This window comes from Hylobates moloch, unplaced genomic scaffold (assembly GCF_009828535.3).
Source record: "Hylobates moloch isolate HMO894 unplaced genomic scaffold, HMol_V3 SCAFFOLD_16, whole genome shotgun sequence".
In the NCBI taxonomy this organism is placed as follows: Eukaryota; Metazoa; Chordata; class Mammalia; order Primates; family Hylobatidae; genus Hylobates; species Hylobates moloch.
Genome location: NW_026652291.1, coordinates 17,549,278 through 17,569,494, shown reverse-complemented (window position 1 = coordinate 17,569,494; position 20,217 = coordinate 17,549,278). Strand labels below are relative to the sequence as shown.

The 20,217-nt window shown below is 35.4% G+C and overlaps 1 protein-coding gene and 1 pseudogene across 15 annotated transcripts in view; one reads left to right on the top strand and one right to left on the bottom strand.

Moving 5' to 3' along the window:
• Window positions 1-20,217, bottom strand: part of GALC (galactosylceramidase) — a 103,346-nt gene that overhangs the window by 12,140 nt on the left and 70,989 nt on the right. For 10 of the 15 annotated variants that reach the window (XR_009210181.1, XM_058429254.1, XM_058429256.1 and 7 more), the window contains 5 exons: window positions 19,523-19,647; window positions 17,479-17,606; window positions 4,801-4,890; window positions 3,988-4,074; window positions 1,850-2,015 (listed from right to left, as the gene is read on the bottom strand). Coding sequence is in view for 14 of the 15 variants with exons in the window: in XM_058429254.1 (XP_058285237.1) it covers window positions 1,850-2,015; window positions 3,988-4,074; window positions 4,801-4,890; window positions 17,479-17,606; window positions 19,523-19,647 (596 nt within the window). In the remaining variant the exon portion in view is untranslated. The remainder of the gene's footprint in view (window positions 1-1,849; window positions 2,016-3,987; window positions 4,075-4,800; window positions 4,891-17,478; window positions 17,607-19,522; window positions 19,648-20,217) is intronic. The other 5 variants (XM_058429252.1, XM_032179394.2, XM_032179393.2 and 2 more) reach the window with 2 other exon arrangements.
• LOC116484569 (shieldin complex subunit 2-like) lies at window positions 6,691-9,311 on the top strand (annotated as a pseudogene).

Genomic DNA, 20,217 nt, shown 5'->3' with positions numbered 1-20,217 from the left:
TAAAGATATGTTAATTTTTGTGTCATCATTACTAAATATCAAGATGATGAGTTCGACCTATAGATACTGCATAATATTTAATCCAGGCATCTGGTGTAGGGGAAAGGTCATGAGTTTTGAAGTAAGACCTAGATTCAAATTTGAGCTCAGTCTGTCGCCCTGGACAAGTTATTTAACTGCCCTGCATCTAAAGTTTCTTCATTTCTAGGTTTACAGGAGGACAAGAGAATTAAAGAAAAGATAACATGTACATAAGCCAGCACCTGGCAAGGGCTCAATAAGGGATAGCTTTATTATTTCTAATATCTGTCAAGCAAGGTTCCAAATCATGGGTCACAATCATCTGCCAAAAGAGCATAAGAAAGGTTTACTATATCAAGCATAAAATTTACAAATTTTCTTCTACTTCTAAACTGCAGCAAAAACCAGTTTTGGGCCTAAGTTATCAATCTCTTTTTAGTTTTACTAAATTAAATTATAGTCTTACAATAATGAATGCTGTAGAGGAGAAATTTTATATATCTTACAGCTCTTATACCTCATCATTTTCCAAGTGTTTTTGCATCCATTACCTCATTTGAGACATTTAGAACCCTAACAAGTATCTCCAGAGCCTAGCTTATAGTATTTAACTTTAGTTTTAAATTTATATTGTAGCTCATAAAGTATTACATTTTATATTTGAAGGTTTGGAATTGCCTCTTAGTCTTCAGGGTCACAAAATATTGGTCTTGGTGCTGGCAGAAGTTCGTCAATCTCATTATCTAGGCCATATCCCACACAGATTCCTCACTTACTGAAGGCAAAAGTCACCTTTGCTAACAGAACCAACCGAGCAACAGATTTTAAAGACCCTGTGTTTCACAAAATTAATGGGCTTATCTAAGAGGCCATTTCAAAGAGTTGCAGAAAAACAAACCACCAAGCTCCCCTTGAGGATCACTGTTGTCTGTGTTATAGTTGAGAGGACTCCACTACACAGTCCAAAAGGCCTTATACTCCAGCCAACTAGATCATTTCCTGAGAAAGGGAGGTGAGATCCTGTAGCAGTGACTGGGAAAGGGTGATAGGAGTGTCCATCTTTGGTGGAACAAGCAGCTCTGCAGCAAACAGGAGGTTCAAGTGATGCTCCAGCAATGCCAGTTCCCTCCCTATTACTCTCCTGCTGCTACAGATTTTAGGAGCAGATTACAAAGCCACCTGACCCTGTCTGTGAGACCCATAAACCTATAGACCACCACCAACCAGTCAAAAAATTTTGTTACTTACTCACTAGGAATATAACTACAATGACCATGTCTTCTAACTTTTTTCCAAGTGGTTTTCCTAAATCACCTATAACTAAAAACTTTTCTAACAACTTTAGGACAGATCTTCCTAGAAAACCAAGAAAGCTCAATTTAAAAAAAGCACAGGATGGTATATAATGAGTTGGATCACCCAAGGACAACATAACTGCCCATAAGCACTCAGTTCACTAGCACTGCGGAAAGACAGATATGAATGTGTCTTAACCTCCACACAGAAGGAAGATGTCAACAATGGCTAATGCGGCAGTAGCAAAGTTACAAAGTTTAAGTTTCACCAAAAACAAATTAGAATTATAACTTTCATTCTAACAATGAACTCTGTATTTTTTTCTGAAACTGACAAATACCAGGTCCTCAAATTTAGACTTACCATAAAGTAATACAAAAAATTAGCCCTCCTTTTACCACATATGAGATGTAGGAGCTAAATGAATGTGCTTTTGACAGCCACTCCATCATGCACCCAGTTTGACAGGTAGAAATCAACACACTACTGTTAAATATAGAGATCAAGTTAAGTTTTAGTGAAAAATACTCACCAACATCAAAATCATCCTTATAGGTACTTGGGAAGGGCTGGGATTTGGGAGGAAGCGGGTAGCTGCCTTTGCGACCACTGGTGAGAGTGGTGAGTGTGAACAGCTCATCTTCATGCAGGTTCAGTGTGAAACTGCCACCGCTGTCGAGGAGCTGAAAAAGAAGACACTACTGTATTCAAGACCAGGTACTACAGCTCATCTCATGTGGACAAAATAGCTTTAAAAAAATTAGCTTAAAGAAAAGTCCAAATCATTTGTCAGAACTTCCTAAACATTTGTGGAAAACTCACCAATATCAAGGCCCTTGGAATCTTTTTTTCCTAAGTATTGTAGAAAACTTTATAAAATTATGCTTTATAATTTTAAACAACCTTACTTCATGGAAGGAAGGACTAAACAATCTCAAAATCTATTTCTATTAGTCTATTCTTTTCCACTACACAGTAAGCTCCTTAAAGCTTGGATATATTCAATACATGCAACTAAGAGACCTGCTTTTTTCTCTCAGTAGTTTACTAACGTAGAAAAATCCATAAAATATCACTGTCGACCCAGCTGTTAATCACAGAAATCCTTTTACAATTAAGAGAGAAAAATCCTGCTCATTTTATGATCAATATATATTTCAACTAGCAAGTTAGGCTTATGTCACACTTACGATCTTGGCAACTTAATCTCTTTAAGCCACAATCTCCTCATCTACAAAATGAGGAAAAAATACATACCTCATAGACTGTTGTGAGGATTAAACCAGATAATGCTTTTAAAGTGCTAAGCCCAGTGTGTGACCAATGGGAAACGCTCCCAGTATCAAAGCTGTTCTATGCTAAATGTAGACCTCTGAAGACACTGGAATCCTTTGCATAATCACTGAAGGCATTAAATCTATGCCCAAAATTTGAACAGTTTTTTTCTACTTTGAATTAAAGGAGTTACTATCCTTGTTTTAATGATAAATTGATGATCAGATCTATGAAATACCTGATGTTATATTCAGGTTGAAGAATAACCCCAAATGACATTATTTTTCTTATGGGGAAAATCAATTTTATTATGCCATTCCTAGCAATTTGTTACACAAAAAGCAGGAACTTTTTTTTCAGAACTTAATATATAATAAGGTGTTTTATCACTGTTAGTGACTAGTTGATTACCAGAACATTAAGAATAACCAGAAAAAGTGGTAGACTTGTGTCAATTAAGTGAAATAATGCGCTTGTTTGGGCCAATTCGTTCTTGAAACCTTTCCCCAGAAACCACCATGGATGAAGCACTGTGGGAAGCACCTGGGATATAAAGCTAAGGCAAGGCTCAGTCTTCAAGGTGTCCAGGTGGCTCAGGAAAAGCATTTACTAGGTAAGCACATGGCCCTAGGTGAATATGAGCTAAGACTGGTGAGGAAGCTTCAGAGGAAGAGACACTTGAATTGAGTCTCAAAAGATGACAAAGATGAGGAGAAGCCATTCTAGCTGAAGAACACAGTATGTGCAAATCACAGAGGTAAATAAACAGGCATGCTATGCTTTGAAAAATGTTAAGTTTAGTCTGTGAAGAGCGGCCAGTTTAGTAGGACACACATCTAGGAAGAAGACCAGTTTTCTACCTCCTGGGAGGATAATGAGGGCCATGTGCTACACTAAGGAATGTGAACTTCTAAGAAAATAATCACTGAGGTACTCTAAGCACGGTGGTCACAAAAATCAGATCTGCATTTTTGACATTTCACTCTGTAGCAGTGTGATGGGTGACCTGGAAAGTCAGACTGGAAAAACAAGAGGCAGTTTCTGAAATCCAGGAGAGAGATAATAAAGAACTGAAACAAGAAGTAATGGTGGTAATGGAGAATAAGGAGTGAGTAAGAGAAACGTGTGGATACAATCGTCTATACTTGACCACTGGCGGGATACAGAGGGTGAATGGGAAAGACAGAGAGTCTCAAATGGGACTTAAATTTCCAACCTGGGAAGCCAGGTGATGGCATCACTATCCACCAAGGTAAACTAAATGTCTAAGAGCTAAACACATCTATAAACACACAAACTTATAAAAATAAAAATTCTTAATTAATGACATTTCTGTGCCCTTTTACTGTTTTACTGTTGGAATACCCAAAATATAAGAATTTACTTTAAAATTACCCACAGAGAATCCAGCTGCTTAAAAAGAAATCTTTCGGATGTTTTTCCAAGTTTGGTATACCATACCTGTAGCTCTGGTATTTCACTCTGTAAAGAAAAGACAAAAAAACATGGCTGAGTAATTAATCACATCCTCTTTGAGGATTTCCAAAATCAGTACCAGCAAGAATGTACCAATGACAATATTATCTCTATTTATCGGGAGAACCACCTCAAATATTAAATAATAATATTTTTAAAAATAGGAAAACATTGTTCAAGCAAATACTTTATTCTCTAAACACTAAAGAATTTTGGCAAATGATAAAAAATTACAGTGTCTTTGCTTCAAAAACATTCATTACTGTACCTGTGTAATAACTTCTAAATTAAAATAACTTTCTGGTATTAAAAAACAATTCTTATGCCATTAGTAAGCAGAAAGGGTACTGCAGTTTCTCAATTCAAACGTAACAATTCACAGAAATAGCAAGTATCTGGTACTTTTAAAAAACATTTTTGGCATAGTATACTGTAAATATCAATGCTTGAAAGTTCCCTGGACCATACAATGCTTCTACCACCAAGAACAACTTTCTTGCAAGTGACTTTTGTAAGTGTTCCTCGAAGTCACAGAGCATTTTACCTCCTACTGGCTTCTATCCTGTTAGATTAAAGCAAGTCAGAAGATAGAAGACACCAGGGCCTCTGTCAATTCATATGCAAACTGTTAAAAGTTCATAATATAAGGCTTCACTTAAGAACTACTGGCCTGTGATAGAATATATAAATTCTTAAATCAAAACCAAAATAAAGTTAAACATATTTACTTACAAAAGATCCCTTAAGAACAAAAGTGGCAAATTGTTGTGACACATTGAAATAAGGAAGAAATGGCCGTATGCACTTAGAATGTTTATGACTCTGAAAAAAAAATCACATACATTATCCAAATGATGTATAAGCTACCTTAGGGGAAAATAGTTAATGCCCAAGATTAACAGAAATTAACATACACTAGATAACAAATATGAGTTTATTTCACATTTTTAAAGACTTTTTTATAATATAATCTTTACTGAATGTGTATGGTATGTTCCTAGTCAAATGCAAAGGTCAACGGCATTTCAACTGGATCAAATTTTGAATTCATAGCTAAACTGTAGAGACATATATGGCACACAGATTTCTTGTTATAACTATTTTCCAACTAAAATACATCAAATAAAAAGCAAAAGTAAGGATGTTTTCACTGAAAAGACATCTCATCTAAATATAACTTTCGTTCTCATGTAAGAAGTAAAATATATATACATATGTATGGGTGTGTATATATATAGTATATATAGATATCAAATACACACTAAGGTCAGCTAAATATGTGTAACATAGTTCTCACATTGCCATCACTGTTTACTAAATAGTCACAACTATGGGCTGGGATCAAAAGAAGTATGAGACATAATCCCTACTTTAAGAGATTCCACAGTCACAGAATACTTACAGTACACAGTTCTATTTCAGGCTTTGCAGACAATTAAAAAATTACTTTCATAATCAGAGATTTTAATGCCCATCTCTTAGTAATTGATAGTACAACTAGATGGACAATCAGCAAGGATATAAGAGATTTGAACAACACTACCAAACAACATGCCACCTATAAATGCCTCCATCTAGCAACAGCAGGATGCACATTCTTTTCAAGCGCACATGGAACACTGACCAAACTACACAATACTCTGATCCATAAAGCAAGTCCTCATAAATACAGGAAGATTCAAGTCACACAAAGTACTTTTTTAACCACAATAGAATTAAATCAGAAATGAATAACTGAAAACCTTCTGGAAAAGTCAAAAATATTTACAAACTATCAAATTTCTAAATAATCAATAGATCAAAGGAAAAATAAAAAGAGAAATTAGAATTTTCAGCTTTATGAAAATGAAAACACAACATATCACAATTTGTGGTATGCCAATAAAGCAATACTTAGGAGGACATCTACAGCGCTAAATACCTAGATTAGAAACCAAGAAAGGATTTGAGAGTTCAGCTTCTGTCTTGAGATACTAGAAAAATAGGAGCAAATTTTAAAAGATTACAAATTGGGTTCAGTGTATACTGCTTGGGGGATGGGTGAACCAAAATCTCACAAATCACCACTGAAGAACTTATGTAACCAAATACCACTTGTTCCCCAAAAAACTGTGGAAATAAAATTTTTTTAAAAAGTAAAAATAAACATAAAGAAAAAACCAAAATAGGCAAAGAAAATAATAACGAGCAAAGAAGAATCAATTAAACAAAAACAAATTTAAAAACCACAGGAAAATAATAAAACCAAAAGCTGATTCTTCGAGAAGATCAATACAGTTGAAAAACTTCTAGCCAGACTAATAAAAAATCAGGTTAAGAGAAAACATACATTTCAACAATAAGAAAGGTGACATCAGTAGAGATTAGAGATTTACCCAGGGGGAGAGGCAAGGCATGAAACAGCTTCAAACCTTGTCTTAAAGGAATTGATATTTGACACAGAGCATAGAGAGGTTTAAGACTCATGTTGTTCTAAAAAATAATGGAGGTTTTGGTGAAAAGAAAGTAAGAGACCAGTAGCTTCACTATAGGCATAAGCTAAACCACAGCCCAGCCTAATATCCTGTTGAGAACCACCCAGCCTAGTATCCTGTTGCTCCACTAAAAATGACAGTATCATAAGACACAGCTTCTTTAATGTCCATTGCTGACCCCTGGAAAAAAATTCATTTTTATACAGTCAACATTCTTCATATCTGAAGGATGAAAAACAGCACAAAAATCTTGAAAACTATGAAGTCCCAGAATCTATTGGTTCTCCAGATCTCAGCGGTCATTTCTTAGAAACTGTATGAATAGACATGTTCATGTGAAAGATAACTTTGTACACTCTGTTTCTGAAACACAGAATATAGAATCCCAGAAGATTCACTCATCGAAACTGAGTGATGTAACTAGCTCTAATATGCAAATATGTGGATTTAAAAGCACAGTTCCACATTTAACTGAAAAGTATCAAAAGCTTCTCAGTGAAAATAAAATTATAGATGAACAGCCTAAACATCAGTCAGATATATGTGGTCAGAACTTCAACACAAATTTGTTTCAGTTAGGCCATAAATGTGCAGCTATGTTGGATTTGGTTTGTAGTACTAAACAAATTAATATAGGGCCTGAAGTGGTACAAAGAGAGTGTGTGCCAACAGAATATCATGAAATACAAAACCGGTGTTTGGGATTATTTTCCTTGAACACAGTAGATAAGCCAAGGTCTGAAGCAGCAGTTAGGAAGGTCTCCGACCTTAAAATATCAACTGATACCGAATTTCTCAGTATAATTACCTCCAGCCAGGTTGCTTTTTTAGCTCAAAAGAAAGATAAAGGGCGGAGTCCTATAAATAAAGGGAATGTAAACATGGAGACTGAACCAAAGGCAAGTTACGGGGAGATAAGAATACCTGAAGAGAATTCGATTCAACTTGATGATTTTACAGAAGCATACGAAAAACCAAGCATATTCCCTTGAACATTTTGGTCCTGTTTGTCCTAAAACAGAAAATAGCCACATTCACATAAACTCTGATAAAGGTCTTGAAGAAAATACAGGATCTCAAGAACTTTTCAGTTCTGAAGATGAACTGCCACCAAATGAGATACGTATTGAGTTGTGTAGCTCAGGAATACTGTGTTCAGAACTAAATACCTTCCACAAAAGTGCTATTAAAAGAAGCTGCACCTCTGAAGATAAAGTAGGCCAGTCTGAAGCTCTATCTAGAGTCCTTCAAGGAGCTAAGAAAATGAAGTTGATTTCTAATGCAGGAGATTCTGCTGTAGAAATGGATCAGAGGAATGTGTCTGAATTCAAGGGTATTAAAAAAGTCATTAATAAAAAACTGTGATTCTAAAAGCCAGAAGTATAATTGTTTAGTCATGGTGCTATCTCCATGCCATGTGAAGGAAATAAACATAAAATTCAGACCAAATTCTGGCTTTAAAGTGCCTTTAGCAACAGTTACAGTAATTGATCAATCAGAAACTAAGAAGGTTTTTCTGTGGAGGACTGCAGCATTTTGGGCATTTACAGTGTTTCTTGGAGATATAATTTTACTCGCAGATGTTGTTATTCATGAGGACCAATGGGTTGGCGAGACAGTACTACAATCAACATTTAGCAGTCAGTTATTAAATCTTGGGAGTTATTCATCTATTCAGCCTGAAGAATATTCCAGTGTAGTTAGTGATGTTGTACTTCAAGACTTACTGGTACATGTGTCCTCAAAACATTCCTACCTCAGAGATCTTCCTCCGAGGCAGCCTCAGAGGGTGAACAGTATAGACTTTGTAGAATTGGAGCACCTTCAGCCTGATGTATTAGTCCACACAATACTAAGAGTTGTTGATTTCACTATACTGACAGACGCAGTATACAGTTATAGAGGACAGAAGCAGAAAAAAGTTATGTTAACAGTGGAACAGGCCCAAGATCAACATTATGTGCTTGTATTATGGGGTCCTGGAGCAGCCTGGTACCCTCAACTTCAAAGGAAAAAAGGTTATATTTGGGAATTCAAATATATTTTTGTTCAGCGCAATTACATACTAGAAAACCTAAAATTGCATACAACGCCTTGGTCATCCTGTGAGTGCTTGTTTGATGATGATATAAGGGCAATTACATTTAAAGCAAAATTTCAAAAAAGTGCACCCTCCTTTGGGAAGATATCAGACTTAGCAACCCACCTATACGATAAATGTTCAGGAGTGGTTCTAATTAAAGCCCAGATTTCAGAGCTGTTATTTCCTATTACGGCAGCTCAGAAGATAGCTCTAAATGCTCACAGTTCTCTGAAGAGTATTTTTTCTTCTCTTCCCAACATCGTATATACTGGCTGCGCAAAATGTGGATTGGAACTAGAAACAGATGAGAACAGGATCTACAAACAATGTTTTAGCTGCTTGCCATTTACTATGAAGAAAATATACTATAGGCCATCCTTAATGACTGTAGTTGATGGAAGACATGATGTTTGCATCATGTAGAATCAAAGCTGATAGAGAAGATTCTTCTCAACATTTCTGCAGACTGCCTCAACAGAGTGATAGTTCCTTCCTCAGGGATCACCTATGGGATGGTCGTGGCAGACCTGTTGCACTCCTTGTTGGCAGTCAGCGCAGAACCTTGTGTATTAAAGATTCAGAGCTTTTTTGTGTTAGATGAAAACAGCTATCCATTACAACAAGATTTCTCCCTCCTGGATTTTTATCCTAACATTCTAAAGCATGGAGCCGATGCCCTTCTCTGAGGCCAGAGGAAGAAATTGCAAGCATTTCAAGGAAGAAGTACTGAAATGATTTGTCTTTTGAAGTAAATAAATGATAGGGCTTTTGCTTTGGATTTTTTATTAAATATATTTTATAAAGAGAATTGCAATTAAAACTTTTTTCTAAGAAAATCCTGTGAGGTTTAAAAAGATTATTTTTGTTTTTTGGTTTCTTCCTTTCTTCTGGAGAAATGATCTACCAGTCAAGGCAATATGTAGCAGATCCCTGGGAATTAAAGGTTTGCCCATTTGTTCACTGTATTTAGTCCCTGCTACGTTCGAGGCATTGTACTAAGTATGAGGAACCACAGGGAAGACATTCCCTCAGAAACTGCTGCAGTGCTTTCGCTTATCCCTACCTAAAAAACCGTCAATGTGAAATCATTTCCTTGATTACAACTGTACACGATAATGGATTAGTTTATATAAACCTATGTTTAGACAAGTTCAAGACAAGCGTGTCTTTCTATAAAAAGCATTGAAAACTAAGGAAATGAGATCATGTTTCAATTTATTAAAGCGGGGAAGAGCGTTCTGTGGTTAGTTCGTGTCTAGGATTTGAGTGCCTTACTGAATGTATTTACCAGCAAACACGTAGCAATCTGTTCTCTCATTGTGATTGTAGAAAAAGCTCATGTAAAATGATAGTCATTAACGAGGAAGTATAGAGTGGTACTTATTCTGTAAGTTCAGAGTATGCCGAGTGTTAACAGATTATCATATTGCCTGAAAATAAATTTATGATGACATGAAAAAAAAAAAGTGACAGTTAAAAAAAAAAAATCTCCAGTGGTCAGAAGAAAACTAAAACACTAACCTCAAACCACCCCTGAAAATGAGCTGGAATTTAATTGGATCAGTCTTTGGAACAATTTAAGTCCCCAGGGCATTGTTTAAAACAATACAGAAATCCACCAGCAATTAGTGTAACTTACAGTGAGGTGTGATCAAGGAACCAGACAGAGTTTTGGAAAAACAAATGTCATCCCAGGGTGACTGTGGATATGCCCAAAGCCACATTCTCCAAGGAGCAACATTTCAGGCTTTACAGTGTGTGGAGGGGAAGAGGGAGGGAACAGAGTTAACTAAAATACTCCAGCAAATCACTAAGTAAATAAATAAACAACAACAAGCCTCAAGGGGGAGAGGATCAATGCCCAGAGTTGCTAGTGTATATTATATATGAGTTGCTACCATATATTATATATAAGGTCCAGTTTCCAACAACACACACAAAAAAATGAGACATTCAAAGAAATAGGCATTATTTCATTCTTTCTATGGCTGAAGAGTATTTCATGGTATATATATATATACACACACACCATATATATATATACACACACACACACACACCATATATATATACATATATATACATATATATACACACACACTCCATATATATATACACACATACCATATATATATATACACCATATACACCATATATATATATATAAAAATACATACACACACACACCATATATATGGTATATATATATATTTCCTTTATCCACTCATCAGTTGATAGGCACTTAGGTTGATTCCATATGCTTCAATTGTGAATTGTGCTACACAAACATATGTGTGCAGGTGACTTTATGATACAGTGACTTCTTTTCTTTTGGGTAGATATCCAGTAGTGGGATTGCAGGAATGAACGGTAGATCAATCAGTTTAGTTCTTATCAATCTCCACATTGTTTTCCATATAGGTTGTACTAACTTACATTCTCACCAGCAGTGGATAAGCATTCTCTTTTCACCACATGTATGCCAACATCTATTGTTTTTTGATGTTTCTTAATGGCCATTCTGGCTGCGAGAAAGGTGGTATCTCATTGTGGTTCTAATTTGCATTTCCCTGATGATTAGTGACGTTGAGCATTTTTTTCATCTGTTTTTTGGCTATTGATATATCTTGTTTTAAGAAATGTCTATTCATGTCACCTGCCACTTTTTAATGGGATTTGTGTTTTTCTTGCTGGTTTGAGTTCCTTACAGATTCTGGATGCTAGTCTTTTGTCAGATGCATAATTTTTAAATGTCTTCTCCCATTCTGTAGGTTGTCTGTTTACTCCAATGATTCTTTGCTTTGCAGAAGCTTTTTAGTTTAATTAAGTCCCATTTATTTATTTTTGTTTTGTTGCATTGCTTTTCGGGTCTTAGTCATAAATTATTTGCCTAGGCCAATATACAGAAAAATTTTTCCTAGATTTTCTTCTAGAATTGTTATGGTTTCAGGTCTTAGATTGAAGCCTTTAATCCATCTTGAGTTAATTTCTGTATATGGTGAGGTGAGAGGTAGGGATGCAGTTTCATTATTCTATATGTTGCTATCAAATTTTCCCAGAACCATTTATTAAATAGGATGTCCTTTCCCCAAATTTATATTTTTGAATGCTTTGTCAAAGATCAGTTGGTTTTAAGTATTTGGCATTATTTTTGGGTCTCTATTCTGCTCTGTTGGTATATGACTGCTAGATCTGATAAATGAATTCAGTAAAGTTTCAAGTTACAAAATCAATGTACACAAATAATCTACATAAATCAGCAGCACTGCTATATACCAATAATGACAAAACTGAGAATCAAATCAATAACTCAATCTCTTTTAGAATAGCTACAAAAATATATAAGAATATACTTAACCAAGAACCAACAGTTCTAAAAGGAGAACTATTATACAAAACACTGCTGAAAGAAATAATAGATGATGCAAACAAATGGAAATACATCCCATGCTCATGGATTGGAAGAATCACTACTGCAAAAATGAGACCACAATGCCCAAAGCAATCTACATATTCAGGGTAATTCCTATCAAAATACCAATATCATCTTTCATAGAATTAGAAAAAACAATCCTAAAATTCATATGGAACCAAAAAAGAGTCCAAACAGCCAAAGCAATCCTAAACAAAAAGAACAATCTGGAGGTATCACATTATCTGACTTCAAATTATACTACAAGACTATAGTAACCGAAACAGCATGTTACTGGTTTAAAAACATATAAATTTATGTATAAAGTAACAACGTCCTATTGAGTTTGCAGCACAAAAGCAGTGTTGTGATATATGTGCTAATAATAGAACAAAAGGAGAAAGAGAACAGAGCAACAAGGGAATTCAGCATAATCTACTGGAATTCAGTTAGTTTAAATCTGAAGTGAGTCCAGTAAGTTAAGATGTATATGGTAAGCCCTAGAATAATCACTAAAAAATAACTGACAAAAATATAGTGAATAATTAATATTGTTAACACGGCCATACTACCCAAAGCAATCTACAGATTTAATGCAATCTGTATCAAAATGCCAAGGACATTCTTCACATAAATAGAAAACACAACCATAAAATTTATATAGGAACACAAAAGACCACAAACAGCCAATGCAACCCTGAGCAAGAAGAACAAAGCTGAAGGCATCACACTACCTGACTTGAACATATACTAAAAGGCTATAGTAACGATTAATAAAACAGCATGGTTTTGGCATAAAAGCAGACACACAGACCAATGGAACAGAATAGAAGGCCCAGAAATAAATTCATGCCCTATGACCAACTAATTTTCAACAAAGGTGCCAAGAAAACACACTGGGAAAAAGGACAGTCTCTTCAATAAACAGCGCTGGGAAAAATGGATAGCCACATGCAGAACAATGAAACTGGACCCCTATCTCTCACAATATACACAAGTCAACTCAAAATTGATTACATACTTAAATACAAAACCTAAAACTATGAAACTAGAAAAAAACAAAGGGAAAGTGCTTTATGACAATGAGCTGGGCAAGAATTTTTTAAATAAGACCTCAAAAGCACAGACAAAGCAAAAATAGACAAAGGGGATTACATCAAACTAAAAAGCTTTTGCACAGCAAAAGAAACAAAGTAAAACAGCCTACAAAATGGGAGGAAATATTTGCGAATTATACATGAGACAAAGGGTTAATATCTAGACTATATAAAGAACTTAAACAACAAGAACAACAACAAAATAGCCCAATTTAAAATTGGGCAAAAGACTGTAATAGACATTTCTCAGAAGACATACAAATGGCCAACGGGTACATGAAAAAATACTCAACATCACTAATCATCAGGGAAATGCAAATCAAAACCACAATGGGATACCACTTCCCTCTACTTAGAATGGCTATTACCAAAAAAAAACAAAAACAAAACAAAACAAAAAAAAACAAAAGAAAACAAGTGTTGGTGAGGATGTGGAAAAAAAGAAATACTTAATGTTGGTGGGGTTGTAAATCAGTACAGCCACTATGAAAAACAGTGTGGAGATTCCTAAAAAATTAAAAATAGGTGGGGCACATGGTGGCTCACGCCCATAATCCCAGCACTTTGGGAGGCTGAGGCGGGCAGATCACTTGAGGTCAGGAGTTTAAGACCAGCCTGGCCAACATGGTGAAACCCCGTCTCTACTAAAAATACAAAAATGAGCCAGATGTTGTGGCAGACGCCTGTAATCCCAGCCACTCAGGAGGCTGAGGCAGAAGAATCACTTGAACCCAGGGGGCAGAGGTTGCAGTGAGCCGAGATTGCACCACTGTACTCCAGCCTGGAAGTGCAGAGTAAGATTCTGCCAAAAAAAAAAAAAAAAAAAAAAAAAAAAAATTAAAAGTAGAACTACCATATGATCCAGTAATCCCACTACTGTGTATATATCCGCCCAAAATAAAATATGTATGTTGAAGAGGTATCTGCACTCCCATGTTTATTAAAACACTATTTACAATAGCCAAGATATGGAATCAACCTGAGTGTTCAACAATGAATACATGAATAAAGAAAATGTGATATATAAACACAATGGAGTATTATTAGTCATCGAATGAAATCCTGATATTTGCAACAACATGGAGAAATATGGAGGATATCATGTTAAGTGAAATAAGCCAGACACAGTAAGACAAATACCTCATGATCACACTTACATGTAGAATTAAAAAAAAAAAGAAGAGTTGATATCACAGATGCAGAGAGTGGAACAGCGGTTACCAGACACTGGGGTGGGGCTGGGAAGGGAAGGACAGGAAGAGGTCGGTTAACGGGTACAAAGTAACTATCGGACAGGAAGTATAAGTTCTGGTGTTTTATTACACACTAGGGTGAAGATGGTTAACAGTAAGGTTTTGTATATTACAAAACAGCTAGAAGAGAGGCTTTTGAATGCTTTCATCACAAAGAAATGATAAATTCATGAGGTGATGGGCATACCCTGATTTGATCATTATACCACATGTATGTATCAAAACATCAAATTGTACCCTGTGTCAATAAAAAATAAAAATATGACAAAATTGAAGTACTCACATTCCCTCACTTCAAAATTTACCAGATAGCTACAGTACTTAAGATAGTGTGGTGCTCACATTAGGACAGATATATAGGTCAAAAGAAAAAAATTGAGATTCTAGAAATAAACCCTCAAATTTATTGCCAATTGATTTTCAACAAGGGTGCCAAGACAATTCAATGAAAAAGGAACAGGCTTTTCAAAAGTTAGTGCAGGGACAACTGGATATCAAAATGCAAGAGAATCAAGTTGGACACACATATAACCCCAGTTAAGAAAGAAAATGGACCAAAAACCTAAATTTAAGATTTAAAACTCTCAAACTCTTAAAGGAATACATAAATATAAATCTTCAGAACCTTGAATTAGGCAATAGCTTCTTAGATATGACACCAAAAGCACAAGAAACAAAAGAGAAAACAAAGTGGGCTTCATCACAATTTAAAACTTTTTTTAATTCAAAGGATACCATTAAGAAAATGGAAAGACAACCCATACAAAGGGAGAAAATATCTGCGAATTATATTTCTGATAAGGAATTTTTATATAGAATAAAGAACACTTATGACTCAATAATAATAAAAACACAAATATCCCAATTTAAAAATGGGCAGAGTTTAAATAGACATTTCTCCAAAGAAGATATACTACTAGCCAATAAACACATGAAAAGATCCCAACATCATTAGTCACTAGGAAAATGCAAATTGAACTACAATAACATAGCACTTCACATTCACTAGGATGGCTATAATCAAAGGCATGGACAATAAGAACTGTTGGGGAGGATGTGGAGAATTGTAAGCTTCATAAACTGCTGGTGGCAATGTAAAATGGTGCAGTAACTTTGGAAAACAATTTGGTAGTTCCTCAAAATCCTAAAGACAAAGTTACCATGTGACCCAGCAATTCCACTCCTACATACATACCCAAGAGAACTGAAAACACGTCCACAGAAAAACTTGTACACATATGCTAATCCACACCATTAGTCATAACAGCCATGATGGGGTTCAAGACACACTCCCCCCAAATATTTTAAAGTGAAATAATTTGAGAAAAATGCAGAAGCAGGAAGTTTACTCTCTGACCTTCTCCTTTCTCCTCTGAAGCAGGTCGTAAGAGCCTCATTCAGCAGGTGCTCTCCCTATATTCCTTATCTCTGAAGACAGTTTCTGGTGAAGAAGATGAGATGCCTACTCACTCTAAGAGCCTGCAGATGAGATCCTGAGACACTGACAAAAAGCTGACAGAAAGGTAAGAATTCTCACCAAGGCCTGCTCTTCTGGATCTCTACCTGAAGTACCCGATCGAGAGAAGACAATTAAAAAAAAAAAAAACCTCCTCATCCCTTCCTCTCCAAATTCAGATTAGCAGAAGAAAAACATTTGTTTGGTTTGTGACTCTTGTATAAATTTAGTTTTGGGTACTCATTACCTGTAGATCCCTTCCCTCCCAGGGTCAGCTATTGCTTTCCTATTTGTCTCATTTTGTGTACTGAGAACCTGGCTTGACTTCCCACCTGTAAGGGATGTGTGAGCTGTCAGTTTTGTGTATGCAGGCAGCCAACTTCAAGTTGGGGGCCCCAAGAATATAACCGGACAAAAATGTGATTTGCACCCTATTTGCATCTAGTTTACCAACTATCGCCAGCTCTGACAGGGAGTGGGGAGTAGGGAGGTTATCTGGGTCTTTCTTTTGACTATCCTTGGGAGTGGTTCTAGGTCTTTGGAGGATCACTTCTCAGCCTTTTGACTATGATCAAGTGTAGATTTTGGGAGGGCTGCATCTTTTTACACCCTTTTGAGGATCCTCTTCATCCACAGTAAGACATAAAAGGCTTATTGGTTTGTGGTGTGAGTCACTTAATAGATACCTTTAGTTTAAAAAGGTCAGTACTGCCAAGAATATTTACTGTTTCTCCTGGCTCAAACCTGATAGTAGGATATTTGAAAGAATTTGTTTTTTAGGAGTCTATGGTCAGGAGTTGGCCAAACCATAGGCTGACATTCAGAACCTGATATGATACACACACACAGACACACACACACACACACACACACACTTTTTTAAGGCTACTCTGTTTTCTGTTTTGGATCTTGCTTCTCCCATGGGAACTTAGTTGCTAGAAATACTTCTTCACAAAGCCCTGCTGACTATATGCACTTCCTATTCTGTCTACCTCCTTCTTGTTGGAACTTCATTGACCTCTTTGGGAAGCCTGAGATCTCCCCACACTGGCACCTCTAAGACGTCTTCTCTCCATTAGCTTCTGCTTCTCCTTCCACGTTTTTTCACCTTCATTCTTTCATTCAGTTCCCTTGAATCCTTGATATGTCTGCTTTCAAGCCCCTACCTCCTCCCATGCCTCTGTCCACCTGTCAGACCTATTCCCTTCCTACTCAAGCCCCTCAATCACCTGAATTTTAAGCTCCTTGCCCTCAACAGACTTAAGATCTCCCCAAAACAACCTTAGGATGAAAAAGAAAAAAGCCACAGCCTCCATAAGGTTACACATCAGGGCAAGGGAAGGTCGTGAAGGTCTTCTCCACAAATATTGGTACACAGGTAACCTTAATTTTGTCCCAATTGCCAGGAACAAAGTGAAGAAAAGATAAGAGAAAATTATTTTGTACAAATCAGTGAGTTGTGTGCTATGATTTACAACTCATGGCTAAAATTTTTTAAATGAAAGCCATAAGATCTTGGCATCTGTCTGTATGCTTATGTATTTACATGTAAAACAAAAGTATTTAGTTTTGTATAATGTTATTTTTCCAATAGTAAAGAAATGAGTTAATCCAATAGCAACAACAAAAGTTTACCATGGTTTCAATGATGATGGTGAGGTTCCCTAAGCCATCAGTCAGAGCTACGTAGCTTCCTCCTCTCTCTAAATGGCCAACCGTCTTCAGGTAATACCAGCCAGGTTGAGTAAACTGAGTGGTATGAGCTATAGAAAAACAGAAAGTTCCAAATAAGACAAAAATTGTAATAACAGTATTTCTTTTGGGAAAAAAAAGCTGTATATCAATTTGAGTCTGATTGATTCAAACAAGTTATTTTCTATTTTGGAGGAATATATCTGTCAACCTCATGTTTAAATTTTTAAATAATTAATCTAGATAAATGGTACAACTGCAAGAAGATTCCTGGAATGATGGGTAAAAATAAATGAAGCTGTCAGTTCAAGAATATGATCAGTCTTTTTTTTAAGAACAAAATAGTTATTCCCCCCCAACCCTGGTTCATCACTATTTAACCCATCCTAAAATAGCTACCAAAAAAAGGTTTAAAAAGTTAATAATGAATTTCAGAAACTAACTTTATGGTTTCAAACATATTTATTTCCACCACATGTACATTTATTGGTCACCTCCTAAGCTCGTCCTGAAAATGCACTAAGCAATATACCATGTCCCAACCCTTGGAAAAGTCACAAAATTAAGAGTACATTAGTTCATCTAGATAATGTGGGGCCAACAATTTCAACATTCAAGGGTCTGATATACAAGTCTAACCTTAATTTTCTCACATAATTCTCAATATTAGAATATACAAGTCTAATATACAAGTCTAACCTTAATTTTCTCATATTTTTGGGAGGACAACTTAAGGAGTTTAGAATAATATCATGATTACATGATTAATATGATTACAAATCTGTCTTAGGAGAGCACAACTAAAAGGGAAAACCACCAAATTTAAGTTTATAATAAAAACAAATTCACTCCAAATTCATAATTCTCTTCTGAAAGCATTTTACCTTTAAAGAAATTAGCTTTTTAGAAAGATTCTTAGGATTTTAAAACAAAATGGTAATAAATGTTTAATTTTTTACAAAAAAAACTGCAGAAAAAATTTCAACACTATTCAGCAATAGATTTTGTTATTTTGTTTAAAATATAATCACTATTAGTATGGTTATATCTCTTCATGAAAAAGTGACACTATGCCATCCATCCCTGCATAATCTCAATTTCCCCTGTGACTAATGAATGATACTGTAGTAAAACTTTTGTGTTTCAATAAAAATGGATGTATTATCTATAGCCCTGTTCATTGTTTCTGAGCTACGTAAATTATGTCTTGTCTGGTAGAAATTTAATTTATTTCTTCCCTGTTGTGGGAAACCTAATTTGCCTCCATTGACAATTCATCTCCAATTCCCTTACATCACAAAAATTTGTGCTATGTTGACTTTTCATTTGAACTGTTTCTAACATCTGCCATCTGCCAGGATCCTTCGTATCATATGAGTAACATAAAATCTTCAGTATGTGCTCATTTTTAAAATCCTTATGAGCTTTACATTGTTACCTATTTTGAAATTTACCTTTTCACAACCCACATTTCACAGATTTAGGGGGCAATATAAAGCCATATTTCACATAACTTTCATATTTACTTATTCGATGATTCAATAAATACAGTATTTTTAATCATCTACCTTTGATTTTGCTAGCATATCATTCTAATTGAAACTATATTAACATAAAAGAACAAAGTGTCTTCAAAGCTAATCTTAAGACTTCTAGATACTCTATTTACAAATACATAATTTATTAGCAATTATCGTTTGTAATTACATCCTTAGATGATTATTTATTTCTGTCTCTATCCCTACACAGCTCCTCCTTTCCCTCTCTCTCCCTCCCTCTCCTACACTTTTCTAAAAGCCTGGTCTTAGAATAATCAGAGAGTAGTCTAGTTACCCAAAATATTCTTATAAAACACTAGCAAATCTTGCTTAGAGACACATACTTAAAACACGCATAGACACACAGTTTATATAATCTTCTCTAAGTGTTTTTCTGCTTTGTCTCTTAGAGAAGACTTTAGGGAGTGAGAGATGGAACTGAACTATACCTGATACCCAGACGGGAGATTCTACCACGTAGTGCCCACTCCATGGCTCCTGGGCTGTCATTAACCCGCATCTCCCATAAGGCAACTGTTCATAGTAACTAGCCACTAAATTCCATGCGATTGTGCTAAAAGATTTGTTTGATAAAAAAGAAACACCAAGACACCTTGTGATAAAAATGTAAATGTCTAAAAACCTGTAGTAAAAAGACTTTATCATAGTAATACACATATACATAAATGACAATAAAAGGATCACACAAAATAAGAAAATATAAGTTGTCTAAATTTATTCACATTTTGAAAAGTCCAGTGTTAGGTACATTTTAACATTTTTAATGATGAATCACATGATGAAAAATACAAATGTATTATGTGCAAGATTTTTACTGAACAGTGGTATAGCCAGAAGATGAATCATGTCTTACCAACACCCAACACACCACAAATTTGAGCCAAATACAAATAAAGGCTTTGTGCATACCTACTTTCCTTTCGACAGTCAGCCTTCTTAATGCCCCAGTTTCATGACATGATTTTTATGAACTTGACTCTGAACTGTTCCAAAGTTTTACAATGGAGAATTATTAGAGTCAGACTGCATGGGTTTAAACCATGGTTTCACCACTTAACCTCTCTGTAAAATGAGGATAATAATTATATCTCTCTCATGTGAGTTTGTAAGGATTAAATGTACT